This window comes from Haemaphysalis longicornis, unplaced genomic scaffold, assembly GCF_048455015.1.
Source record: "Haemaphysalis longicornis isolate Haplotype H1 unplaced genomic scaffold, Haemaphysalis longicornis Haplotype H1 scaffold_2, whole genome shotgun sequence".
Taxonomy (NCBI): Eukaryota; Metazoa; Arthropoda; class Arachnida; order Ixodida; family Ixodidae; genus Haemaphysalis; species Haemaphysalis longicornis.
The window spans coordinates 222,823,739-222,851,612 of NW_027526295.1; the positions used below are offsets into that span (position 1 = coordinate 222,823,739).

Genomic DNA, 27,874 nt, shown 5'->3' on the forward strand with positions numbered 1-27,874 from the left:
CCCCACGCGCACTGTGAGGTAATCAATATACAGGTTTAGCACTCCGTCTGTTCCGTCCGTTCCGTGCTGACCGGAACTCGATTGCGCCTGCGCGCGCGGGCATGATGAGGAGGAAACCCCCCACCGTAACGAATGCGCGGGCATGACGAGGGCCGGCCCGCGGAACTAATACACCCTACCAGAACGAATGCGCAAGTGTCGGGACCCGTTCTACACGGTACGAACGTATAGCGGACGGAACAGACAGAGTGCTAAAACTCTCTATCACTCCTTTATACTGCGCGGCTATGGCCCAGGTGTATCTTTGCGCGTAAAACGTGTTTGAATATTGTGCTTTTAAGCCGTTACCTGTCGTCGTGGTTGTTTTAATCTCAAGCTGCAACCGTCCATGTTGTCCCACGACACCAGATTCTGCAATCTGTGGTACCTATAACATTCAAGTATTGAACACCGGAAAGCGGACCTAAGCCCTTCGTAGTAAGCGGTTTGTTGGCAACTCAGTCTAGGCAGGCTCTGTAGGAGCTCGTTACGGAACAAAGCTCCGGCCAACCCGTGACTGCGAAAGAGTCCCGACGTTGCGAAGCCGGTCAGATTCCTTCCTGAGGTGTTTTCAACCCGACCAGACTGACTTTTATTAAGTGTTTACTTCAAGCTGTAGGGACTCGTCGAAAGTGGTAAAGGAGTTTGTATCATATGCAAGTTAATAATATAATCTACCAGTTCTTTTTTAATTTGCTGCGTAACATTATCCCGGTGTTCATTCATTCCGATTGCGAACTAATTACCTGTTGTGCTGTCAAATACCCGAGGTATTCACGCGAGAAAAAAGAACAAATAAAGAACAGCGATTATATAAACACGAACCTTCGTTCAGTCCTCTAATCTCTCTCAATCGTTGAATTCGAAGGATTGCGAAGAGGCCAAACTCGCGCCACTTGTCACGCTGTACCAGCGTGCCGGAAATGGTTTCTCCTCACTCGTTACGTGCGTAGTATATTCTCCCGCTGCCAAAGGATGACCGTGACTTAGGCCAGCCGAGGCCTCGCTTACGCGAGCGGCGTTTTACAAAGTGCCTGAATTCATTTCGCCCCCATCGAGCCGCCCTCCTCCTCTTCGGCGGCGGGGCTTGCGCGACTTAGCAGCTCACCACGCGCGCTGCTGCCGGACCACCTCTGAACCGGCGTCATTTCTCAAGCCCGTTGCCGGCCGGAGGTCAGGGTGTCGGTCGCCCTTTTAGCGCCCCAGCCCTGGAAGGTACGGCGCCGTTGAAAACGTTTTCAGCGCGGCCAGCCGCTCCAGCGCCATGCACCGGTGTTGCGAAGGGCGGAGGCCGACGCTGAAGGGGCGTGGACCGCTTTTCGTGCGCCGTCTCTCGTTCGTATTGTTCGCATCCGCTACGCCGAACAAACGCGTGCATCAGGAAGGCTTAGCGGCCCGCTGAAGCAACGGGCCGTCCGTATACCTCTACAGCATTCCGTGTTTTCGCCCCTTTAGATCAGCGTAGCGTGTTCAGCGTCGCTTGTCTTCTGTCGTCGTGCTTCGTTGACCTTCTCGCAATATCGAAAGAGGATGAACAATAGCGGCAAAGATTAAAATTGCGGCTTGAGGAACTGTAGACTCTGGTACCTAACTGGGCGAAAAGCGGTCGTATTTTTTATTTCATTCACAGGGTGTGCGTTTGACGAGGGTGGCAAGGTGGAGTAATTATGTTTACTCTATGTGGCACCCGATGAATATAAAATTTCAGGTTCGTGAACGAAAAAAAAAAAAGAGGTAGAGGGCGCTTTACTCGAAGTGTCAGACCCCGTTCCAATATCTTGGCACCAAATGCGTGCTTGCTAGGGGCTAATTAACAACGGCAACTGCATGCCGAACTTCTCTGTACGCTCCTCATCTTAGCACGCAAGCTCGAGACGCCACCACTGTTCCGCTGCGCGCGAGTTAACCGTACAGAAGTATCTACAGCGCTCATCCCAAAATGGCGCCCAAGAAATCGCCGACCACCACCACTTGTTTAGGATGGCGTTTTCTTCAACTTCCAGCGAATATCATGGCCGTCGCCACTAATTGACGATTCCTTCGTTTATTTCCTTTATAACTGAATATTTTTTTCATTCTTTGAAACTGGGAGACTATCCTGTCGACTGCGCCAACTAGATCGGAGCTAGCACAACCGATGGTAAACGGTCTGCTCCTTGGATGGTAAAGCTGCTAAGGCGTGTAGCTGCTGGTTCGGATGTCCACGTGACGTACTCGATCCCATCGTCGCACCACCGGGTCGCGTGTACAGCGAGCGTTGCGTAAGACTCGGTGCAATGCGCAGCTAGCGGCTCGGCGGGAGGCTGGCTTAACAGGGTGGCCCCGGGATGCTGCGGCGCCATAAATCTTAACGGCTGCGGGCCTCGGTTCTCGTCCGTCGATCGGAAGGGATGTGTGCCGCGGGCGGCTTCTCCGGCGGCGCGTTTTGTACCGGGTCGACGAGGAGAGGTCGCCTGATGCGAGCTGCAGGGTTGCTAATACCGCGCCGTGCCTCCAGCTTTTGGGCGTTATACGATCTTCCGTGTTCTGACCGTGACGGCATCACCTGCCGCCGGCCCGTGCCTGGCTCGAAACACCGAAGCCGTTCCTCATTCGCCGCGTGTACCTGCACTACCCACTGCTCTTTTGTTTTCCTAGACTCTTCTGTCTCCCCACTGTACACCTTTTTTTTTTTCTTTGCTCTGCGCTCTGACCTGGCTTCGTGTCCGTGTTACGGGGCAACCGGAAGTTACCGGAACACGGGCTGTGTGCGCGAGCCTTATGTAAAGGAACAGCCGTCTTTCACTCGCTCGCGTGTTCCGGAGCGAGTTTTCGAGTTGCGTCCCAAACTGCACTTGTTTTCTAGGGCGACGAGCCGAGGGCAAACGGTGAAATTTGGTGACAAGCCGACCTTTGTCTCGAACGGCGGTTACCCGTGTGGCAGTAGTTTCGGGAGATGCGTCCGGGGGGGCGAGTGCTCTCGATGCATATATAGCTTAACTGCTGCCCGCAGTTCGTGTGCGCTGTAAATGAGCGCGTTGTTTTCTGCGTGGCCGCGTTTCGAGCGAGCTCCGTTCGTGGGTTTCTTTTTGAAGGCCGCGCTGACCCACAATACGTGCTCGGCATACATCGTATACCAGCGCTTGTGACCCGGGCCCTCCTGCCTGGACGCGGGAGACCGGCCTTCTGTTCACTCCATCGGCCGGCCCCGACACCGGCCGGCGTAAACTGCCGCAATTTTGTTTCAAAGTGGATTCATTTTGAGGGTTCGCCTTTGAGGGGATTACAGGATGCTGCGTCGCTAGTTCATTCGTTGCGGTCGCTTCTTTCATGCTTCGCGTGGGCGCGTGGGCGCTAGCTCTAATGCGTAGTTGTGTAACGGCGATCGTTCGGAAAATAGGATTCTGAGGAGGGAACGGGTGCGGGCAAGAACGGGGTTAGCTTTATCGGGTTCACTACGTGCCTTGGCCAGTGTGTTGTTTTTAGGCAAATAGCTGTTGCCCCGTAGCGTCGTTTTGTTTTGTCCACACAATTGCTTCGATCTGGCGGTCAGCGAACGAACGTGCAGGTCTGACGGAATATCCCGCACGGCTCCACGTTTTCCGTCAATTCTAACGGCACAAACTGCGCGTAAACAGGCACCACGGGCCGCGCTCCAAATGACACGTATTATGTAGGTCTGCTCGCTGTATACGTAAGGTCACGTGAGTTCGCGCGACGTGTGAAAGATCGCGCAGTGAAGGGATAGAATTATACTGGCGGGAGGGTAGTTCCAAGCCGCTTTTGCGGCGCGGCCCCGTTATCAAACTGCGCTGGATGTTGCGCGCAGAGCGCGGCTTTTGTGCGGTTGCAGCGAGCACGAAACTTCGATTCGATTGATCGAAGTTTCGCAATGCCCTCCGTGCTCGTGCACGCCTTGGAAGCAGCTTTGGGGCGCCGTGTAATGCGTATGCGATTGTCCGTCGTTGTCGGTGACTGCTGTCAGCCTGCTCGGCAGCAGCTGTAGGCCGCAGTCACTTGGCAACCGTCAATCTATGCTTTCGTCGTGCACGCGGAACCGTTGCCCGAACACGGCGATCTACTAGCACTGCCTTCTTGGAACGACCCAACGACATTGCGTGGTGCTTTTTTTTTTTTTTAAACTCCAGTTTGTTTTCTTAGTGCAATGTGCGATTCCGCTCTCCGCCCTTATGACGCAAAACTGGGCTATGAGATCGGGAGTCCCCTGCTTGTTCGGGAAATCAACAAACGATTGACGGTTGGTAGCACGCCCGCTATTAAGAAAAAATGGCGAAGCTTGCACTAAGTTGCGCAAGACTTGAACCATAGGGAAGCTGCAGGATTTCTTTCTACGTGAGCACTGACGGACCGATCATCACACATTTGTACAAGTTTGAAATTGTTTATTTACGTGTTCCGTCGTCGCTTTGCACTGTGCTAGTAGTAGTTAGTCATCGTCGTAGGCATCGATATCGACGTGTTCCTCATGCCAAGCATTTACATGCGCGGTAGCGCTTGACGACAGCTGGGGCGCAGCGGCGGCTCGTACGTGCAAGGCGCATGCGCGGAGTTCCTGGAGTCGCGTCGAGGTTGCGTGGAGCAGGTGTTACGCCAGCTCTGGCGTTGTTGGTTGCTCGGCAGGGCGAGGCGCTCCTCGGGGATTTCGCCTGTTTTTTGTTTGTTTGTTTTGCTAAAGCCCTTGCGCGAGTCAGGGACGCTCGGCGGTCGCCGCGGGGCACGCGCTCACGAGCCGTAGGGATTTCCTTGGTATTTCTAGCGCGCTGAGCTCCACAGATTACGGTCACCTACAACAGTTCCGCTGTTGAAAAGTCTGGATATCGTGTGAACCGGTTTTGCGTTGTAAATGAATGGCACCGTCTTTCGGTTGCCGGGGATTCTGACCTGTCTGCATGATAACTTTGCACTACTCGCTTAAAATTACGGCTCTGAAATTCCAATGCGCGTGCCGGCATTGATTGTTGAAGCAGACAGCTATACTATGCTGGTCGAAAAGAGCGAGAGCGCGCTTCGAAGGAGGCAGGGCGAAGGCGTGCGGCCCGCATCCGACCCAGCGGTACTGCGTTTCCCCGGCCGCGAGCTGCGGCGATGGGATAAGCGAAGCATGGAGGCGAACAGCGGAAAATGATACTAAGCGTCCGATTCGCTGTCTTGGAACACTCGAGAACCGTGGTCGGTCGCTCGGTTCAGTGGTCAATCGTTCCGCCTGAACAGCCTACAGGGAAGCAGCAGGCCAAGCTACCGTGCGCTGCGGCAAAGCCTTCGCCATGGCCGGCTGTTCCGTTTTCGCGCATACGCGGGGAGTTCTTCGCAGGGCTTATTACTTTCGTTTCTGGGATTACCTACTGCAAGCCCTCGGCACGCTTTCTAAGAGACGTTCTCGTGAAGCTGTCACAGCTAAAAAACAAAAAAACAACTTTGGTTTGGCCTCGTGCGTTTCTGCTGTTGATTACAAAGCGTTGTATACACTTTACATTTCATATGGAGCAAATATCTAGTTGTACGTCACTTCTTCAAGCCCCCCCCCCCCCTTTCTTCTACTTCCCCCGCCATTTTTTCTTCTTTCACCAGTGTGTAGAATAAGTAGACGGTTCTTCCCTCCCCGTTTCTGTTGCACTTACAAGGCAGCCGAAAGGATAACCAATTCTTTTTGTTCTGATGGAATGGAGGCTCTGGACATGAATCACCTAATGAAGTTGTCAACGGCGTTTCGTGGAAGCCTGTATTGCAAGGAACGTTGCGAAACACGCAAGCTGGCTTGGTGCAAACTTTGCTGCGTAGAGTGTTGTATTTCCTTACCCGTGTTAATATTTGTCGAAGACGCCTTTCATCACCATCTGAGGGCGTTTCATAGAAACGTGTTGCAGCCAACGTCGCGCAGCCCGCAAGCTTCTCGGGGCATGCTTTTCTGTGGAGTTTCCTTTGCCGCCAATGTGTACGGTCTTTGACGACACCCTTCATCAACCGCCTGGCCAGCCCGCACCAGAGCGTTTGAAAGCCGATACCGCCCCTCGTTCTCCTTTACTATAGTTATTTCACGACGGACGGAGGAAAAGTCGCTCGTCTTTTCCGCGTGCGGAGGGTGAGGAGTGAGGTAAAGCAATGTCGTAGGAAAGTATCATCCTCGCAGCTCTTGGCCTGGTCGGTTCATGCCGGCAGATGCCCCCTTCCTTTCGCGCGTGGTTCCTCTTGGACAACTTCCAGCGCGCACCTGCCCCGACGTCAGATCTGCGCGCCGTACATCTGCTGGCGTCGCCAGCTGGTCGCGGCCGTTGGGCGCGCTTAGCGACTTTCACTTTCTGTTTTTCCAAGCGACGCTGCTGTTTTGCCCGATCGTTCCGATCGTTATGAATGACACAAACGGCCTTTGGAAGCGCCGCCCTCTTTGGACCGGAAGCAGCTGCTCTCGCAACACGCAGAGGACAGCCGATGGAAGCAAGGCGCCCTAGTCGACACAGCGTGGAAATTCGGACACTGGGCTCCAGTCGCATAGTTTGGCGTTCTTAAAGGATTTCGCGGGGCTCTCGATGGCATTTAACCGCGTGAAACACACAGGCTAAGAGAAAAAGAGAGACAATGTATGTGTATGTGTATACATAAAAGAGCGAAGAAAATACGGCAAAAAATACACACGAGGACAACATCTAACTTTTGAAATGTGTTTCTCGTGTGCCTCTCGTGTGTCTCTGTCTTTATATATATATATATATATATATATATATATATATATATATATATATATATATATATATATATATATATATATATATATATATATATATATATATATATATATATATATATATATATATATATATATATATATATTAGGCAGAACGACGAGCGGATTCGTGCAAACTGAAGTGTGTGAGCTCGTTGAGCTGAGTGCAGGACTGCTCGAGATTTCTTAACACCCCTTTCTTCCTCCGCTACGCCTGCAGCTCGCACTGCAGTTATTCATATAGTCGCGCGCTAGCGGCGAGTCAATATTTTCTTCGGCCTCGGACTTTCCTTCTCGACCCCGAGGCGGCATTCCTGGTGCGGGGAAGCAAAACAAGCGCGCACCTCCCTCGCCGACTGCGTGAATGTGTTTTTCTTGGACGCGAAGGAAGCCTTCTGCTCCGGGATGCGGAGACGCGACGCCGCCGAGCGAAGGGGGAGAAGCAGCGTCCGTCGCACAGCTGAGCATCGGCGTCCTTGAACGACGGTGTCTCTCCTCCGGCCACGTCCGCGCACGGCCTTGCTGGAGCGGCAAGGCCAGCCAAGGTTGGCCATAAATGGTCGCCGCTCCAGCAGCGTGGCTTGCCTATAGCTTTGCCGCTCGCGCCGCGTCGTCGACGTCGACGTTCCTTCCTCTCTTCCGCTCGATTTACGCCGCTGTTGCCGACCGCGGAGCAGCGATTCATGCATGCACACAGGCGGCTATGTTGCAGCGGCCGTCGTGCCCGCTTGAAAACCGTGCATAAGAACTGCACAGCACCTAGGCCAGTGCCTAGAAAATAGTACCTGGGCATTAGGATAGTACCTTTAGCAATAGTACCTAGAAATTAGCAGTGGCTTAGGTCGACTATGCCAGGTTTTACGTAGCGTGAGCTAAGTTTCAGCTGGTTATTCTGAGGTTTTTTGGTTGTCTAGGATTAGCTGATTATCATGCTTACTGCTGTTAAACGATTTCCAATCCGATCCAATGGCCGCGGCGAACCCGGCGCGCCAGCGGTGCGCCGTGGGACGCCACTGCTCATCGCGCATGTGCAGCATGGCTCTCCAGGAGCCACGCGAAACTGCTCAACCTCGGCCAGTGTAGCTGACGCTACAAAAAGAGTTGAGTATAGTTATTGCTCAAAGAGTGATTCTAAACCATAGTAAGGCCTACTTTTTATATTATTCAAAGCATAAGAAAGTATTCCCCTTCCGAAGACGGTATGTGGCACTTATGCTCAAACAGAGCAGAAGCGCCACAGAGCAGAAGTGCCACGGACGTTTTCCTCGTGTTGCGAGGTAAGCGTCCGTGAAGTGCCAATTTACTGCTGAGCTCATTGCAAATGCCTTAAGGTGTTGCACCATGTGTACAGTGAGGTATATAGTTCGGCATTTGTGCGACGTAGAGTCGCTAAAATGCTTGTCGATAACAGCGATTTCAACTTCAACTAGTTAAATCCGAAAAATACCGAGACATACTTTTTACCAACATGTTGCTGTAGACAAAAGGGGTGGGCTAAGACTTCCGAATGCCGCGGCAGTTTTCTTCAAATCCCTCTCAGGTGAGGCAGGGTAAGGTTGAAAGTACGAAAGCTATGTCATAGACTAGCGTTTTACAGGCTGTTCAGTCGTCAATTTCCGCACGCTGTTCTGTTCCAGTTGTTCATGCCTCATCGCTTTTGTGGTTGAAGTCGTCTCTGAGAACCATTAAAACATCCTTGAGTCTGTGGCTTGTGCGAAACCGTTGCACGACCGTCTTTGCACTAGCTCAAATTGGCGGATGTTCTAGCTTAAACTGGTTTAAACTAGCTTAAATTGGCGGATGTCACTTAAACTGGCGGATGTTCAGGCAGGTTCTTGACAATCTTTGCTTCGATATCCACACTGCAAACATGTTATTTGGGTAGTGTCTGTCGTTTTTCACGTTATATGTACGTGCACTGGAGATAGCGTGTCAAGCCTATAGGGGAGGTCTCGTAATTAATATAAACCCGACGGTATACCCTTCACAGAGCGTTGCTGCAAGTTGCATTCACAAAAACAATTGACTCTCATCAGCTACGAGATAACTATAGTTTTCGTAGCGCACCTTAAGAAGCACTAATTTGTGTCGCATGGGTGCGTGTCGCAAGAGTCCGACGCTTACAACTTTTTCTCTGTGCTTTGATTTTTCATACGGGGTTCCTCTCGCACCCTTTCATTTTGTGTGTTTCTCCTTTCACGCCAGCTGTGTGCGTCCACGGAGCACCTTGAAGCAATCACCACGATCGCACCACTCGTCTTTTCGTTCTCCTTACTGCGTAACTTCGCCTTCCGGTCGTCCATCACTGTCCTCGTGTCGCGAGAGAAACACCGCGAGTCGCTCATAGAAGTCAGGCGCTTTGCAGTCAGTACTAGCGCGATTCAAAACGGTGAAACCGCGCGCATTTCTAATCGCTCCGTACCGTGCGTGCTGAACATTTCACGATACGTCGGTGCCGGTCATCGTTCCGATTAAAAGTGTCGGGGTGGTCTTCTGCACCCCCCTGCGTAGACTGCGCCGCGAGGCGTGAAACGCGTCCGGACCTCGATCGGTCAGCGCGCGATGTCTTCGAGAGAAGTGCCAACGCATTTGCATACGCGTGAACACGGCCGGTTTCTTCGCTGACCGGCATCTTCTCGTGCCCAGCTACCGTGTGACGCTGCATTTGTTATGCAATCGCTGTTTCAAGAGGAAACAAATACGTACCAACGTTGACCTGCTTGCATTTGAGAGTATGCATACTGTGAGAGGTACTGCCATGGGCGTCGGCAGGATTTTGTCTTGAGGGGGGCAAACCCGTTTCATTTGAGGGAGGGAGGGGGGGGGGAGCAGCAATTGTGTTCGTGTGGCTTAGGGGGAAACCGACGCCCATGGGTACTGCGTTGTGCATTCGTAACTCGTCCTCGTTACTTTGGTTCGCCTTTCAAACGTTACGTTTTAGCTCCAGAAATTACAGGCCCGCCTTTTAACGTTTGCACTGCACGGCTTGTTCATTTACGCATCGGCGATTTCGAAGATCACGCGCGTTCCCGAAGAGACGGGCGCATAACTTGGTCATTCGGTTAGCAGTAGCTCAGAGATTCCTGTCGCAGGGAGCGGTCTGAGACACCATCTCACGCCGTGCGCACCGGCGCAGCGAAACGATGTCGTCTTGATCGTTGCATCGGCGTTGCATTTGCATCTCCATTCTAGCGCGGCGATTCATATTCATAGCGCCTGGGCCTTGTCTCGGAGTTGTGCCATAGAAGTGCGTTCGATGTCGGCACGACCGCGACAGCGAGTTGCGCAGGACCCGTGGGCGCAATTAGCGTACGCGTTGTGGACGGCGCGAGTCATCGCAATCAAGTGCCGTGAGTGACGTACGCTTGACGCAACTGTGACGCGACGGCGAATTGAAAAGCGCAGCACGGGATGGTTCGCTCAGTGTCGTCACTGTTGCAACTTGGGCTACGCGCGCGTTCACTACGTGTCAGCACGGAAGCTGACACTGTTTCAATGTTGAACAGTGCGGCCTGGTTTGGTAGCCATGCAGTGACGGTGTTGAAAAGATGAATAGCAAAGTTCGATTGATTGATTGATTGATTGATTGATTGATTGATTGATTGATTGATTGATTGATTGATTGATTGATTGATTGATTGATTGATTGATTGATTGTAGGGTTTAACGCGCCGACGTAACGCAGGCGATGACGCGCGCCGTAGTGAAGGGCTCCGGATTAATTTTGACCACCTGGGGATCCTTAACGTGCGCCGATATCTCGTACACACGCCGTGACGGGCGTTTTTGCTTTTCGCCTCCACCAGAAAAGCGGCCGCCACGGCCGGGTATCGAACCCGCGTCCTCGTGCTCAGCAGCTCAACGCCTTATCCACTGAGCCACCGCGGCGGGGGAGTAACGAAGTTCGAGTTACCTCGATCGATAGAGTGGAACCACGTGGGTTCGATGGAATAAAAGCCTGTGTATCGGTACGTGCATTGGCGTCGTGAACACCGATGGTTTAACGTGGTTGCAACTTTTCCTCAATCGTGAAATTCATCCACACGGTGTTGGCGCAGCTCTCGAAAACACGTGTATTTGTCTATAAATCGTGATGTCGGTGGGCGAACCACGCATACTTAAGTACTTGGACGCATGCCCGCGCGAATGTCGGCGACTGCCTATAAGGCGACGGACACTTTCACGAGTGTGTCCAACTCTTGTTTGCGGCTATGTTTTGTGGCAAAAGGCGTGCGATCCTTACTTCACACTCGTGTGACCAAGGAACGATGTAATGGATATGGTAAGATCACGAGGACCTGTTATTCAGCGCTCTTTGGCCTTCATCACCCTTGCGCCATTAAAGCACACCTACTACTGCTACTAATAATATTGCATGTAATGCTTCATTTCATCTGGCTGCCGTATCTGAAATTTCGAAAGAGAAAGTCACAACGACGTCACGCAATGTTGCAGTGTCGTTTAATGCTTTATGAGCCGTCACAATTTTAATGCTAACTTGTGACTCGGCTTTTACCGTCTGCGTTGTTGTCCATGTGCAGTTGGGTATATGCATCTGTGCTTGGAAACTGTTCAAAACCGCCTTGAGGACTTGCAAATGTGTCGTCTTAGCCAGGGCCGGCGTCACGCATGGGCGAGATGTCCGCTGACGTCACACAGAACTGCATTGAGGTTTGATGCTATCTGCGCCGTCCCTGGCAGCAAGTGCAAAATCCCGTGCTACACGTTTGTGTCGGTTGACCGACGCCTCTTGAAGCTGTGTTTTTGTTGTGGTGCCTCGCGCGATAATAAAAACAAAAACCCTTACGGGCTAGTCAGCCAGCGATAGCTACAGCGATAGCTACAGCGATAGCTACAGCGATAGCTACAGCGATAGCCAGCGATAGCGATAGCCAGCGTCTACTGCATTTGCTACCAAAACCTGACATACGTTTGTAATTTAGCTCGTATCAGCTTGTTCGTTGCTCTTCGGCGCGGTGATATTCCCAGCTAAATCTCGTATACAGTTTCTTTCACTCACGCGCAAACAATAGAGTCTACCAGTCTAGTAGCCGCGCTCATTATGAACCGAAAAATTCTATTCACGCTTGACAGAAGCGGCAATGTCGACATTTTCAGCTCTGATGGAGGTGAGAAAGGAAAACGCCCGTGTGTCGAGGTTTCGGCGCGCGTTAAAGATCTCCCATACGGCCGAAATTAATCTGGAGCCCTCCACATAGGCGCGCCTCATACACAGCGCAAATGCAGCCTCGGTGCGTAAAACCCCGGAATCCTAAATGTTCAGCTCTTACAAAAAAAAAAAAGCCCCGGGTCATCTCCACTAACGTGAATCCTGGGGAGGACCGAAGCATGCAGTGTATAAATGTATTCTTGGCGCCTTGGCGTTTTTGCTCACGGAGATGAAACCGGTCGGGGGTAGGCGTGTACAGCTTTGCTGTAAAAGTCTCGTGTCTTTGAAGCACGAAGTTGGAAAACGAGTGTATCGGTGCGTTTTTTTTTTTGTTTAGTACGCGTTACGTTCTAGCGTGAGGCGTTGAAAAACGAGTGTCCCGCTGTTTTAGTACCGTGAGTCCCACATGATACTACGACGACCTGAGACGCCGACAGCCCGAGCCCCTAAGAGGTTTCGCCCCTTTAAAAAAAGACAGACGCAAGCGTCGAATTTTAGTTCGCATGTAGGCAACTAACAGAGTGTTGAATAATGGAGGCACGGAAGCTTGTTTTGAATAAAAGTGGAATTTAGAGAGAATCTCTAACTATTGCATAATGACTTGTTTCATTTTTTTTCTGCGTAGAGTTCGAATCACAGTCGACATGACCTAATCGGATGACGAGAACGGTGAAAGAGAAACGTCGCTTTTCGACGAACTCTTTTTGAAAAAAAGTTGAGCGTGAATTGTCTACGCTTACGACTCCCTTCAATTTAACATGGAACGGCACGAGGCATGAGCCCGATCGTAGCTAGTCACGTGACGTGTTTCTGCTGTTTAATGAATTTGATTTAGCCAGTAGCACTTACCTGGTGTCGTTAGTGTATACATATATGTAATAAGGAGTACTACCCGCCGCGGTGGCTCAGTGGCTAAGGCGTTGCGCTGCTGAGCACAAGGTCGCGGGTTCGATTCCCGGCCGCGGCGGCCGCTTTTCTGATGGAGGCGAAAAGCAAAAACGCCCGTGTGTACGAGATTTCGGCGCACGATAAAGATCCCCAGGTGGTCAAAATTAATCCGGAGCCCTCCACTACGGCGCGCCTCATCGCCTGCGTTGCGTCGGCGCGTTAAACCCCACAATCAATCAATAAGGAGTACTGCACGGACGTGCTGCAGTGTCAATCGCTTCGTGCAACCGGTTCTCTGGCGCCACAGCTTAAGCACAAAAGAAGGAAGAAAAATAAAAGAAAGCGCGCGTATATAGTGTGTGCTTCGTCTTGCCCTTATTTGTCTGAGTGCGCCCAACAGGAAAAGCCACTTTGTTTCGCCGCTTTCAGTCTGGCTGTCCTATCAGCCTCTCGACTATCGGTAGACCGCTGAGCCACGACTAATAGCAAAAATAGAGAACCTGTAGTTCTTAGGCTAACGCAACCTCTAGCTAAACGTTATAGAGTGTTCCGGGGTCATGGTTAAAAGGTCCCATCTCGTGGCATCCCTCGCTTGAAGGGCTTGTAGACGCTACATCACTTCCGCCTTGTTTTGTTTTATTGTGCAGTATTTTTTTTTTTGTCCTCAACGTGTATTTCTGAGCTAGCCTTTATTTAGTGGGTCTAATCAGAGCGTTCGAGGTCTCGTAGCAAGAATATAATGAGGCGCATTGAGCGTTCGAAGCAAGTTTTACTTTTCGGGAATAAGCGATAAAAACGACTGCACGCAGAAAACAACGCAGGACGGCGCGCTAACGGACAGGACGCAGGACAGAACACAGGACAGCGCGCCGTCCTGTGTTCTTGTAGTCGTTTTTCTCGCTTATTCCCAAAATGTATCACCAACTCGCCCAACTTACAGTTGTGTTAAGTCTTGCTTTTTTTTTTTTTTTTCTCGTGTTCAAATGAGTAGCGTGCCCACTGCCCCTTAAATTAAGCTATACCTCGGGGTAAACGGATGAATTCGGCTCATTTGCCGGGTTTAATTTCCCATATCTCGAAATTAAATGTGAGCGTAGTTGCGTGGGACTGCCTGTCTTACGCTCCGATCAGCTGTCGGAAATGTCGCCTTGGACTACGTAAATGCATATCCCTGGGATGTCGCACTTTTATATAAGGAAAAAAAAAAAAAAAGAACGGGCGTGAAAAACATTCCAGTACTTCCTTTTCTTTGTCGTACTCTGACGAGTCGGCTGTTCTCTTATAACAGCCACGGCATAAATGAACGGGAGCCGTCGACGCACAGCCATTGCGTTGCGCGAACTCGATTCGGGCTGTGTGCAGGAAGGAACGGAAGAGGGGCAGCGTATCGGATCCTGTCTGCGCTGCCGGGTCTCTCGTGAGCTTCCTAGAATTAGCGCTTAGGCAGCGGATGTCATCGAACCCTCCGTGGTGTTACGGCCCGTAGGGGATGGAGAGCAGAAGGTCTTTCCGTTCTCTCACGTGGTGAGGAGGCGCAAATTGCAGCTCATTCAATGCAAGGCACTTGACACAACACGACGCAAACACTTCCCACAACTATACAGACTACATTTCCCACTACACCTGGCGTTTTTCCTGTCTGACGATCCCATGTTTTCTATCAAGCGCGTTTTTAAGCATTTAGAAGAAGTTAAATTTTTAGACGTAATTTCATACCACGCATGATCACTCCCGGGCCTTATACACCAGCCAGGCTCATTGTCGTTTTCTGATTTTACTTTTGTTTTTGCTGACTTATGTTAGTGTTTACTGTTTCACCGCTCATATATAACCATTGTTTTGGCGCTCTTTGCCCCAGTTGGTCTTGCGCCATTAACATCCAACCATCGTCATCGCAGCTTGTGTCCTGCACATTAGTAGATGCATCCGTTTATTGCATGCGTCAGTAAGTTGAGTTGAGGTTATTCTATGGAGTCTGCAGAAGAAGCTCGCACTGTGATGGTTGATTTAATCAAGTACTATCATTTAAGAACTGGTTCAGCTGGGAGATGTAACTGCACGAACTGCAGCATTTTTTGCTTCTCGAAAGAAGAAAAAAGAAAATTGGTTGCAGTTAGTCTACTGGTGAGAGCTCCGCCGCCTCTCTGCTCACGCGTCGCTTTGACACGCAAGTGTGGCTTCGAAGTCGGGATACGTGCAGAGCGCGTGGCCTTAGCAAGGAAGAAATACACTGGGAGAATAGGCTTTCAATACTATGGCTTCTGGGGTCAAAGCGGACAGGACGATGTTAAAAGAGTCCCCCTCCGCGCAACGCCTACGCGCGGAGTCGCTCACCTTTCCTTTCATCCTCCTCCTCCTCCTCCTCCTCCTCTCTTATCTCGCCGTGTTCACTGCACCGCGCATATGAATGTTATCGCATTAAATGTCACTTTAGAACCGTGCTTATTTCCGTATTGCTCTCACATAGCCCCTCTAAAGCTTCTCCCATTTCATTATTTTATTCTATTTCGTTGGGACGGGCGACCATCGGCCAAGTTTGCCAGACGGGCCGCCATCGGCGCATAAACTAAAGCCTAAATGCAGCTGTAATTGTTCTTCGCCTTTGGGTCGCGAATTTCCAATGGTCCTTTCACGTAACAGCTGCCTTCGTCGAACTTAATTTTTTGTATCTCTCTGAGAGGCTTATGTGGCCCGCACACAACCGCTAAGCTCGCCGTGCTGTATTATTGAGCCCGGCAGTTGGACTATGTGGTGTGCGTTATTTATTTCCTCTTATGCGTTCGCGTCGGTGTTGACGGATGTCACGGTTGCGCGCACACGGCTGCGCGAACAATGGGCGCACTTGGCGTCGGCTGTGTAATCAAAATCTCGCCTGAGTATTGGTGCCTGGGAAATACAAGCAGTTTCAATTGTTAAGTCCAGCGTGCGAACGGGTGCGTCATACGTACGGGGACTCGTCCCGTATTGTCTTCTTCTGGAGACGGCATTCGTTGCAAAATCTGCAGCCTATTTGCATTTCGTTCCTTTTTGCATGCGAGCATTGTTCGGAGTGCGCTGCATTGGTCTACAATGTCAGCTTGTTCACCATTCTTTCCTGACCCAACTCGCAATGCGGCTGGTGGCATTGTTCTTGATTAATACTACTGTGAAAGGGTTAATGCACTGCATCCGCTTTGAGCAAGCGTTTTACCAGAGTCCCTTGGACTCTGGTTTTACTTATGTAGTTAAGAATGAAGTAACGCCGCTGTTTTTCACCAACATTTCGTGCCTGACCTGTGTGTTTTTTTCTTCTTCTTCTCTCTATCTCTTGCAGGTAAGGAACATGTCTCCGTGACTCATACAGGCGGGCTGAGAGCGCCTCGTTCATGGATATGCACCGTGGGTAACGTTCGTTCGGCTTGACCTTGCTTTACTTAGTAGAGAGTTTTAACAGTCCGTCTGTTCCGTCGTGTACGTAGTTACCGTGAGTACCGGGACCTGACTGCGCCTGCGCGCGCGTGACGATAGCACGAGCATGGCGGGGGCCTGCCCGCTGAACAAATACCCCTACCGTGTCGAATGCGCAAGTGCGCCCAGACGGGTCCCAGTCAACACGGTAACCACGTGCAACACGGAACATACTGACTGCTAAAACTCCGAAAAGTCGGGAGACGGTGCCAGAGAACAGCACCTGCGGAGCTTTCTCGTTGAAACAGGCATTTAAATTTGACAGGAAAACCCAAAACCCGTCTATGCATTCTACCTAGTACTGTGATTAGACGTTGTTTTAAACTCGCTTCCGTGTGGGACGTGCTATACACAGAAACCACGTTGACGAGGTAGAGGAGACTATTTACTAGACCGCTCGCCCAAATATTAGGCCTTGGAGATGTTATCAACCAGACCTGCACTTCGATTATAGAAACGAAAACAAGTAACGTCACAGATGGAGCGTTAATGTAACCAATCTGCTTAGGCAAATTGAAAAGGAAAAAAAAAAAAAGAACAGGAGGTACGAGGAAGTTGACAGTGCCATTTATAAAGATTTAGGAGCCTCGTCGAGGTCAGAATTCGGCCCAGACTGCATAGGGTGGCGTGATAGGGTGCCCTGCAATTAGGTCGGTAAGAATATACCACCGCACGCGCTATGTTCTCCTTGGCCTGTGTCCGGCTGCCTGCTTTAAGTTCCCATTGGGTGTAAGTACGGCTGCCGGAGTCCTACTAAGCATGTATGGCCTGCCGATAAAGCGGGAGATTTCGCCGGGCCAGTGTGCGGCGTAGCAGTCGATTTTTCTTCCAGGAACGGAAGCGCGCAGTAGCGGGCATTTAACGTCTTATCGGGTCCCGGGAAGGCGGCAACAACCGCTGCTGGCCCCGAGCCATCGCGCGCCGCCTATACTGCCTCGCCCGCTGCCCTGGAAGCCCTGGAAGCCGTACTACCCTAAGCCTACTTGAGCTGTGCACGGCAGCGTATAATTAAACGCGCCGGCCTTGACTGTAAACAGAGACGTGTACCGGCGTAAGCGCTGCTTGGCGGATCTCTGGCCGAAGGTTGTATTCGCAGTATCCCTTACCCGGCATGGGACAAATGGACGTTCGTAACAATAGAGAGAGAGATAAAGGAGGCATTCGTTCAACGAGAAGCCTTGTTGCCAGGGGTAATCAGCGTGCATTTGCCGCAGGCAGGATCTTGCGATGTTACGAAACGTGTACAGACTAGCAGAGAACAAAACAAAGGAACTGCTGTCAAGTGGGCCAGGAAAAGGAAAACATTGTGAATGGTTGCATTCCTCGCAGATTTCGAAATTGGGAGGAGCTCTAAATCTACGTCATACTGATAACTAATGTAGAAGGATCGGGTTTTTCTCTATACTTTGCACCGATCGAGCTAACGAATGGTGGCTTCTGCGCATTAAGCAGCTTAACTTTGTGGCCTGGTAGTTAGAGGACTCTTCACCGCGATGTTTGATGTTTATTTCTTTGGAGAATCAACCGCTCATCTTCACTTCTGTTCGAAAACTTGCAAGGACGTTGCATGTTTTTTCTTTTTTTTTTTTGATATCCCGCCTGATAGCGCTGCCCTCGCCTACCCAGTTCGTATGCAAATGTCGTAAGTGCTTTTTTTTGCACTCGACAAACCATGCTACCATTGAACGTCGAGAACAAAGTATAGGGCCAGTGGTGATGCCTGTGCAAAATCAGGTTCCCAACAGACGGCGGTTCTGGCACGACTTTAAAAGCAGTGTGCAATGGCTGCGTCGTCGACAGTCGAAATCATAGAGTGACACTCAGAACAACAGAACCCGGAGTTTAATGGCTACCAGCAATGAAGGAATGACACTGGGTGGCCGCACGCGCTCCCCGGGGCCGCCATCTTGTAGGCTTCTCGTTCGCCACATCTCCCGCATTTAGCGAAATGCAGCTAGCTGTAGCCAGCCTCTGTGTTTCAGTGTCGCTCACTAAAAGACAGCGCGCATTGTTCTGTACAAGGACGCGAGCACGTCGCAGCAGGTTACGTACAGCTGCACCCAATGGGCCGAAAGGTGCCCGTAGTACTACATGGCATGCCTAATCGTCCTCGTCCGGCGGCCTGCGGAGCTGCGGACATTGTGATGATGGCCGCGTTCAGGCCTCCTCGGAGCAGAGCAGAGCAGCGCGCGTGCGTTCTGCTCGTAACGCACGCTCCAGTGGATGGCATTCGTATTGCTCGGGAGAAAAAAAGGGCCTCCGCCGCGCGGAGGAGGAGGGGCGTGGATGTGGCCTTTGTTCGGCCAGAACTTGCCAGCTCCCCCTTGCTCGGCTATTTCTCTTCTGGCTGTGCATTCGGTCGTTGTGTCAGTCCGCGCGCTGCTCAGCCTTGGCTCTGCAACGATGACGAACGCGTTTGCCGGCGGAACTGCCGCTCGTCCGGCCGCGAGCCAACCGGCTTCGTGTAGTGCCGCACTCTAGATGTGGAGCCAGGGTCGATGCGAGTAATGGCCGCACTAATTGGTGCGTCCCGACTGCCTGCTCAATTAAATCGCGCTTAAGACGCGTGCGTTACTGTTAGCGCGTGCTCCGCCCTCCTCCTCTCTTTTTGCCGGTCTTTTCCGAATGCTTGATGCCGCTGGTGACCCTTACAAAAATGGATTTTGAGTTTCAATTCTTTTCCTGTTGAGTTTTAATTGAATCAACAGAAACTTAATTCAAACTCAATTGGCTATTGAGATGTGTCAGTAGAAACTCAAAAGGATTTGTATTGAGAAAACGCAATACAAAAGCAATTGACACCAGTCTATTGAAACTCTTTGGAGAACCAATTGACAAAACTCATCAGGCTGAAACATACACTTTGAAGGGCTATTTTTTTCAGCGCTGCCCACTGTGTCTGCTGAATTAAGACTACTAGGTTACTTTTATGTTTTTTTATTATACATTGACATTTCTATTGAGTGCAGTCAATAAAAAGTCAACAAGGTTTCAATGGACAAAACTCAACAGAATATCAAATGACTTCGTTTAATTGAAACTCAATAGAGTTTCTACTGACAAAAATCAAGTAAAATTGAGAGTCGAGCTAGTTGGTGCTACGTTGTTTAAATATATACCAGTGTCCTTCTTTTTTGTCCATGTTTTATGGTTCGAGCTTAATTTTCAAAGCTGATAAAACTTAGGCCAGTAGCCTTTACCAGCAGCATCTTCGATTGATTGATTGATTGTACGGTTTAACGCGCCGACGCAACGCAGACGATGAGGCGCGCCGTAGTGGAGGGCTCCGGATTAATTTTGACCACCTGGGGATCTTTAACGTGCGCCGAAATCTCGCACACACGGGCGTTTTTGCTTTTCGCCTCCATCAGAAAAGCGGCCGCCGCGGCCGGGAATCGAACCCGCGACCTCGTGCTCAGCAGCGCAACGCCTGGCAGCATCTTCGCCCAAATAATAATTATACCTGCTAAGTGGGGAAATCAATTATATTGGACAATTTTTGACTGCATTTCCTCAAATACTGCCGCAACATGCTTTGCACAAAACAATGGAAATAAACATTGACAAAACTCTAGTGACTCATCTCTTCTGGCACGTGACTCCCGCGGAATCGTTTCCTTGCAATAGCAGCGCATTTTCTTCTTTATACCTTAGCACGCATTGACATAATGAGTGAGGAATCTCCACTACTGCTGCTAAGCTTCCGCTTTAGCGGCAGTGGACATATTCGAAGTCAGTCTTCCGGGAAAGTTGGAGCGGAATCATGAAGCATGCATATCTCGCCGGGAAAAAACGGAAAGGCGGGGGTGGGGGGGAGGCTACACATCTCGGGTCCCAGTTCTGGGGACAAAAAAAAGTCGTCACTCCCCCTACCTCTTTTCACACATACAATGCTGTGATACCTTGTGTTCCGGGAAGGTAGGTGGGGAGGAGGTACATTTAAAACGCGATTCAATCTGCTACATCTACAAAAGGCATATGTGACATCGCATCCTAGTGCGATGATTCAGTGTTTTTCTGTGGAGGCACGATACTAACAGCGCTGTTTTGCAGAAATGAATACTTATCTCACAAACCCAAACGCACAAGAATATTCCAGTGACGAAATTGTGCCTATAAATACTCAGAAAAAAAACAGCAAAACTTTGGTGTAAATCCCTAAACTTCGAAAAAAGAACAATTAAATTTTTGTACACAGCGAACTTTTAAAACAAGCGAACGCAGGCTTGGCCTCATCGTCGTTCACTCGTGAACTTCATTACTCCAGTTATCACTCGCGCACCCCGCCGTGGTCTGAGCCCAAGGACGCGAGTTCTATTCCCCGTCATACATAACTTTCCTTGAGGATACCGTGAACTGTCTATGATAACAACAGTAGAACAGCAATGTGGAATGCAGAGAATTCCACAAGGAGCAAACGCGCATCTACGCTCTATTAAAACAGGTGAAAACAGTTCTTTCACTGCAAAAGAACTCCGTACGCCAGTCCAAGGCGCCGCCGCTCACACGAACTGAACGAACGAACAAACGAAGAAAACAATGAAGAAAGACAAACTGAAGCGCTGATTAACAACTCATCTTTACTGCACAGGGTCACAAAAAGAAAGAACGAGCCTGACACTGCTTCACGCCACTACAAAAAAAAAAAAAAAAAAGAGAAACCGAACAAATTAGTGGGCTGGCGTGCCGCTTGTTACACTCCGAACCGCTCTCTCGCTAACGATGTCAACACGTCCGCGGACTACGTTTCTCAAACACAAGCGCCTAGCAAATATCTTGCGCCCGCAAGCAGATCAAGAACTTTGAAGCTGTTTTCAAAGATTGGACTTTCCAGAATTCTTCCGTCCTCTCTCCTGCTGCAGTTCGCCGAAGCGGGCGCCCGGACACAAAAGACGTGCCATCCACCTCCACACCCGGCGATAACCAGTTCTTTTGGTTCCTCTGGCACCCTCCCACGCTAAGCTGAAGTGACCGCGCTGTCACGAATGTCTAGTACGCGGCGTTGCCACTGCCGCCAGTGGCGCTGACAGCCAACATTGCGACCACGGCGGAGTTCGGTTATCTGCAATATAATATTATTACTGCTGCTAGAGGGGTTGGTAATAATTCTATAAAAGATTATTGTAAATATTAACATAGGACTCACAAGCCGCCGTAGGTTTTTTTGATATCTCGTGTCAATGTTTTCACGCTCAGTTTTCACAAGAATGCGTAGCTGTGGCATAGCCATCGCAAACCGACTTGAAACCAAGCCAATGTCGCTTGGTCGCAATCCCGGATGTGCGGGGTCCGGCGTGGTGCGGTCGTGCGGTCGTTCTCGCTGTTCTGTGCAAATTTATAGCTTTCCTCGTGTTGTTGGCGATTTATGTGCCGTGTGCGAATCTTTTCAACCAGCATCGAAGGTCAGACATTGCAGTGCAGCTGGCGATACATCGAATTTATTGAAGGAAAAGCCATCGTATGCGCTCTTCTACCGCCGGTGAACATCCTTTGTGTGTCGTGTTGTGTTTGTGCGCTGTGATCGTACGGTGAAGAAGCTTGCGAAGTGAGGTGTTACCATCCCTGTTAGCCACGCTTTGGAATCCGTCAATTTCACCACGCTGGGAGCCCCGCTGGGAGCGACGTTGTTATAAGGTAAGTTCATTCTTTCCGAGCGCTCCTGTGCAGTGCGCGTCAGGCTTGTCAAGGGCAAGCGAGCACGCGGCTTCGGAGCATGCTGGCGACATCTGCTGATAGCTGCTGGGTTAGAGATAGCTTGCCATTGCGCGTGCGTGGATCTCGGACAGGCCCTGGCCGGTCGTCGTTCAGCTTTGGCCTCTAAAATTTGGAGACACCACCACCCGCAACGGGTGCTTCTTTTCTTCGTGCCAGCCGTGAGCGGTGACGCCGGAGATCAGTGCGTTATTTGACGCGGTGCATTATCACCCCAGGGACTTACGTAATCGCACAACAGGTTCGACCGAAATCCCTGCAGTGAATTCTTGTTGCGTGCTTTCCGTTTGGTGCGCTTGAGATGCAGAAGATTGGCGCTCGTTGCTTTATGCGATTACGTAACTGCCTGCGATAAACGCGTCAAACGGCGCGTCTATCTGGCCTGTCACCGCTCATGGCTGGCACTGGGGAAGACCAGTGCCCCTCGTGGGTGGTGGCGTCTGCAAATAACAGTGGCCCATGCGAAATGACGACCGGCCCGACCCTGTCCGAGATCCGCGCACGCGCAATGGCAAGCTATATCTAACACAGCAGTTATCAGCAGATGTCGCCAGCACGCTCCGGAGCCGTGCGCTCGCTTGCCCTAGACAAGCCTGACGCACACTGTACATTTCATCATGACAAATGTTGTGCAGACCTTCCTGAATGGCGATACTCACGACTTGGTTATTTGTCGGTATATGAACAGTGTTTTTATTCCCGCCGTCTCCAGATCGACCTAAAGGGTATGATTTCACTTCAGCCTTGCAAAAATACTGTACGTAAGTGTAACAAATTGAAGGGGGAGGCTATTGTACCGGCACACAACATTTTGACATCAATCAGTGTTTTATTGTCTTCCGCGCTGCTGTATTGCTTTCGCGTGTTCTATATTTGTATGTATGTTAAGCTAAAGATCTAACAAAACCTTTGAAGGCAATTGACGAATGAATAAAATCCCAGATGCAGTGCCGCTACAGAACGGAGCAGCAGCCATGAATTACCTAGTACGAAGTGTCATAAAAAAAGAAAGAACACCATGATGAAGATAAATAAAATGTTTGACGAACGAAGTTAACGAAAATGAAAGAGGTTGAATTGAACAAGTGCCTGTCGGATCAATAACAAACGCACGAATATTGTGCCATGCAAGCACACCTGACAGCGCTAGGCTGAGAGGCAGATCTACCAGTCACAAACAGGATAGTGTGTTCAACCAGTTAGGAGACATGGCGGTAAAATATACTTGCAAGCTAAAGTGCTGGCAGCCAGCAATATATTTGCGTATTAATTTGAACGATTGCTTGGAGAAAGAGCGTTCCCTGAGTGCAGAGCAGTGACAAATGTGGCCTAAACCGTACTTCATCCCAGCTAAAAAAATAATGCCCAAGAATATAATACATTCATTGATTGCTTTTGGAAAATAGAGACTATGTATCCGCAGAAGGTAGGGTTTAAACCCAAAACATCTTTACACAAGTCTGATGTGTTACCTCGGCACCCTAAAGGCAAGCAGACACTTTGGCTTTAAAACCAATGCAGAAAAAAACCTGCTGCGTTAGTAGTAGTTGGAAACAGACTGCACACTGTTGTCATATATTAGTCTTTTACCACTAAGTGCCAATTCTCTCCATGTATCTTTCCGTGAATTTCTCATTTGCCAATTTTTGTCACAGGTGCTAGGCAGCTTGCGCTAGAACATGCACAGGCGTCAAACTTTCAAACTGATGAATACCAGTTTTGACTTAAGCACTTGCTCGACTTGCTAGCGTAAATTGAAATTTGCCATTGCTTCTAATCACAACCTGCTGACTGCCTTCCTCGGAGCAGTTTTGAATAAGTTGGGCTGAATGTGGTGTGAGTAATAGCAAAATCACTGAATAACATTTTGGCTGAATGTGGCATCAGACGTGCCACTGACTGATGCTACACCGGCATTGCGCGAGGGCTTAGTCAATCTGTTTTGACAGATGTTCTGCCTCTAGGAATTACCCAAATGATTGGTCGGCATGGTATCACTATACTGTTTTAGTGCTGCTAGTGTATAGAAAATCTCGCCAAGCAAAGGGATACAAGCTTTTAAATTATTTCTCATTTACAGAAACTGATGTTTTTCCCCTCACCAAACAAAACTGTTTCGTGTTCTCGTTGTGTGTAAACTGGCATCACGACCTTGTTATACTGGGACACTCCTCTGGCATTGTTGCTATTAAGGCAAAAATGTGGATATACCCATATATCATATGATCCCTTTAAGCTGCTGCTTAGTGCTACTTGTTTGGTAAACGTACTACAAGGCACACACCATACTTCAGCGTTACAAGAGTGTAAAAGACTGCGAAATTCAAGTTATGTATTTTTCCTGTCACGTTCTTTTTGCCACGTTTTTTTTCCATCACGGTTCATGTATTTTTTTTCCACTAGTCGGTAAGCACAAAGTATTATGTGCTCATCCATTCATAAAGCCATTTGCGATGATTGCCTGATGTAGTAACTTTAGATTACAGTACCATCTGATCCTAGTTTTTTTTAATCAAGGCTTGTTTTGTAAACAAGTTCATGCAAGTTGACAATTTTCTAATTTTGTTTTACGAGATTTCAAGCATTAAAATTTCAAAAAACAAAATCCACAGGTTGACAGGTATGCTTTTGCACAGGTTTGGGGTTTCTCCTGTCAGGTAGTGGCTCTACCAGTCTTTATAGGCCTATTTGGATTTCTTTTGGGCCTGAAAGATGTGGAAGACACGATTACGGACCCATGCGGGTGATTTTTTGGCTCCCTGCCGCCTTGAAACATAGTCGTTCCTGTAGATTTCAGGCGCCTTAATGCGGAAGGCATTCAACTAAAGGCATTCCACTCCCTACCAATTGTAGAATTAATTGATGCGGCTAGCTTGGCTTACGGCATTAAAATCTGAGGAAAGCTTATACATTTGTTGAACTGCTATCTCCCTGCTTTCCAAACATACAAGCCAGGTAACTTTTAAAATAGCCAGGTACTTAAACCAGCATGCTTAATGATAAGGGATGCAATCATCATTTCGTACTTGACTGGTGCAAACAAACAAGTCTGTTTCTTGTATTTTGCAGGCTACACAGTCAAGTAGGCAAGTGGACCCTGCGAGGCTCCAGCCCTCCCGTGATGCTTTCGTGAGCAATAAAGCAAGCTTTGCCATGCAACACCTCACTATTTCGCCTGCTCATTGGACACCTTGACGACAGTTTTTAGAATGTTTTTGCAATATTAAAGCAGACTTAGTATATATTTAGTACAGTTAACTGAACTTTACTATGCAATTGTTGAAATAACTTGACAAAAAACTAACAGGAAATCAAACGGGCTGTCTTGAATATGCTCAGTAGGTTTTCATTTGACATTTCTCAACAGGAACTCAACAGGAGAATGAATAGAGAGTCAACACAGACTCAACTGGAACTCAACAGACTTTTCTCAATAGACTTTCAATTGACACGTCACAACAGGAACTCAACAGGAAAAGTGTATTGAGACTCAACAGAAAGTCAATTGAAAATCAACAGACATGTTGACTATAGTCAATAGACTTTCAATTGAAACTCAGCGTTGAGTTTCAATTGAAACGCGGCGGCCAATTTTCAACGAGAACTCAATACAAAATTTCTATTCAAAGTCAATTGACTGTCAACACAATGTACTGAGTAAAGTCAATTGACTTTCAATTCAATCTCAATAACCATTTTTGTAAGGGGAGCCAGCCGGGCTGCAAGGCCAGAAGGGGCCGCGGCAGCTCGCGTATATCACGCGATCCCGCGCGGCTGCCTTGAATCGCTTCCGGCCCTCCCTCGCTGTCGCGGAACAGGAAATTGAGGCTCGGGAGCAGCGGTGGCAGCAGCAGGCCGTCGTAGTATCGCGTGCGCGGATCTCCGCTGACCGGGAGAGTGGACTGTGAGCGCGCGCCGCTTAAACCGAGGGGGGCGGGGTTAGTGCGCAACTGCTGCTCCCTAACCTACTTGCCTTGCGAGATGATGGGAGTGCCCACCACGCCGAATTCTTCTCCTTCGGATCCCACATCTGCCGCTCTCCTGACGCCATCTTGCTTTTTGCTGCCGCTACTTCTTTTGCTCAGTCGCGGCGTGTCAGTGCGCGATAGAGCGCCCCCAGGCTGAGCGTTCGAACGTGGGGCGGCTCGCGACAGCGTCTCGCCCGCTCACGAGCGGATAGTAGCCGCCCACCCTTTGATTATGCTTAAATGCCTGCAGTTTCATCGCGTTTATCGGTGGGTGTTCTCGTCGAACGAATCTGCCCCACTTTGCCGCCGTCGCCTCTCGTCGGTTTTGTTTTATATCTCGCGAGGCTCTTATACGCCGTGCGCGATTACTACGCTTGCTGTAAGCGTTGATGTCCGCGTGTTTATACCTGGTCTTTCTGCCTGCGACTAATTAGCGGACGAGTGATAAATGAACGGCTCATTTAATGGCGGAGTGCAAAGTACAGTTAAAGTCGTGAAATAGCAAACACTTGCGCTACAGCGTGTTAAAACCAATGATCTGAGGATATTGAGACGTCGTAATACATTATGAAACAAAGTCGGATCAGTTCCTGGCGCTCGCTCGAGAATCTTGGGAGCTTGAACGTTCCTGTCATTTTTTTTTTTTCTCGCGCTCGAAGTGTAGCGAAAGCCCACGAATGGTAGTAACACTCGCCTTTCCAGTGGATTTTCCCAATATGTGCTATGCCGTCTCAAACGTTTTATTCGTTGTTTCGTTGCAACAGCGATGGAAGGTGTGCCCAGCGTACCGACAACATAACGGGGCAACTGAGTTAGTTCCCTCGGCCTGTTTTTCTTTTTGCACTTGATTGACCGTTTGTCAAAATTACGTAGTTCTCATGAACCAAAGTTGCCCGATTGCTGGTTACATCACACTCGAGATTTTTGTCGTTGTAAACGCAGCAGGATACCTGCACCGGGAGAACTTTTTCTTTTCGGCCCCGCATCTCTCTCTCTCTCTCTCTCTCTCTCTCTCTCTCTCTCTCTCTCTCTCTCTCTCTCTCTCTCTCTCTCTCTCTCTCTGTTGTTATCTTGTAATTTAGTCGATCCGTAGAACTCCACGTCAGTGCAGTGCCGAAGCTGCGTCCAGTGCTCCGTTTTGATTTCAGTACAGTCAAAAGATTAGCGCAATCGCGACGGGGACACTCATGTGAAGAACACAAACATTTCGCCTTCCTCCGGCGAAGGTATCGCTCGCTTGCCGGCCGTGTGTGGTCCGACCGCGGGTTTTATCTTTCGGCGAGCGAGTGGAAAGCTCTGACCGTTCATCGCATTAAGGCCACCTGTGCGCGTGCGTTCGGTGCCAGCGCACTCGAAGAAGGGGCACCGTTAGAGGCGAACAGTGGGAGCGCCAGTATCAACCCCTGCGCGCTCTCGCGCGCTCATTCGATTTCGTTATGCGTACAAGAGCCGACGAGAGTTGTGTGCTCCGCTATGCGGCGCGTTCCCCACCAACCGTTCTGTTCTCCGACGCTTACGGGATTAACTCAATACGCGTTCCCCGTGAATCTATACAGTGTGTACATAGCGCATGCAGCTTCGTGTGTACGCCGGTAAACGCGTAATTTTGTGTCCTAATGGGTTGGCGTTTTTTTTTTTTACTTGCTTTGTCGCTTGCGGCGAGCATCTTCGTAGCGCCGCTTTAAAGGGGTCCTGAAATACCTTCCGCGGATGCGTGGATGTACATGTAACCAAATAAAGCAATGTATTAGCAATCTCCTCCCGCAAGAATTTTGTTGAAGCGATGAGTATTAGCTGAGAAATCGTAAACCAAAAACCGCGCATTATCGTCGCGCCGCGTTTCCTCCTCCTTTCAACTTACTCTCCGCTGTAGACGGCGAGCGAGCCTTCCCTCCCATGATGCTGCGCTCCTCGGCGGTGACGTACTTCCGC

General features: G+C 49.7%; 1 protein-coding gene and 1 long non-coding RNA gene across 5 annotated transcripts in view; both read left to right on the forward strand.

Moving 5' to 3' along the window:
• The window catches only part of Drak (Death-associated protein kinase related), a 230,290-nt gene that overhangs the window by 91,531 nt on the left and 110,885 nt on the right, over positions 1-27,874 (forward strand). The window contains exon 1 of one of the 4 annotated variants that reach the window (XM_077699470.1): positions 16,166-16,197. The exons of the other annotated variants lie outside the window; for them this stretch is intronic. Coding sequence (XP_077555596.1) covers positions 16,181-16,197 — 17 coding nt within the window. The 5' untranslated portion in view covers positions 16,166-16,180. Of the gene's footprint in view, positions 1-16,165; positions 16,198-27,874 lie in introns of those variants that run through there. 4 annotated transcript variants of the gene reach the window in all.
• On the forward strand, positions 21,514-25,133 carry LOC144169985 (uncharacterized). The gene is made up of 2 exons (XR_013322549.1): positions 21,514-21,896; positions 25,044-25,133. It is a non-coding gene; the product is annotated as an uncharacterized LOC144169985 (long non-coding RNA).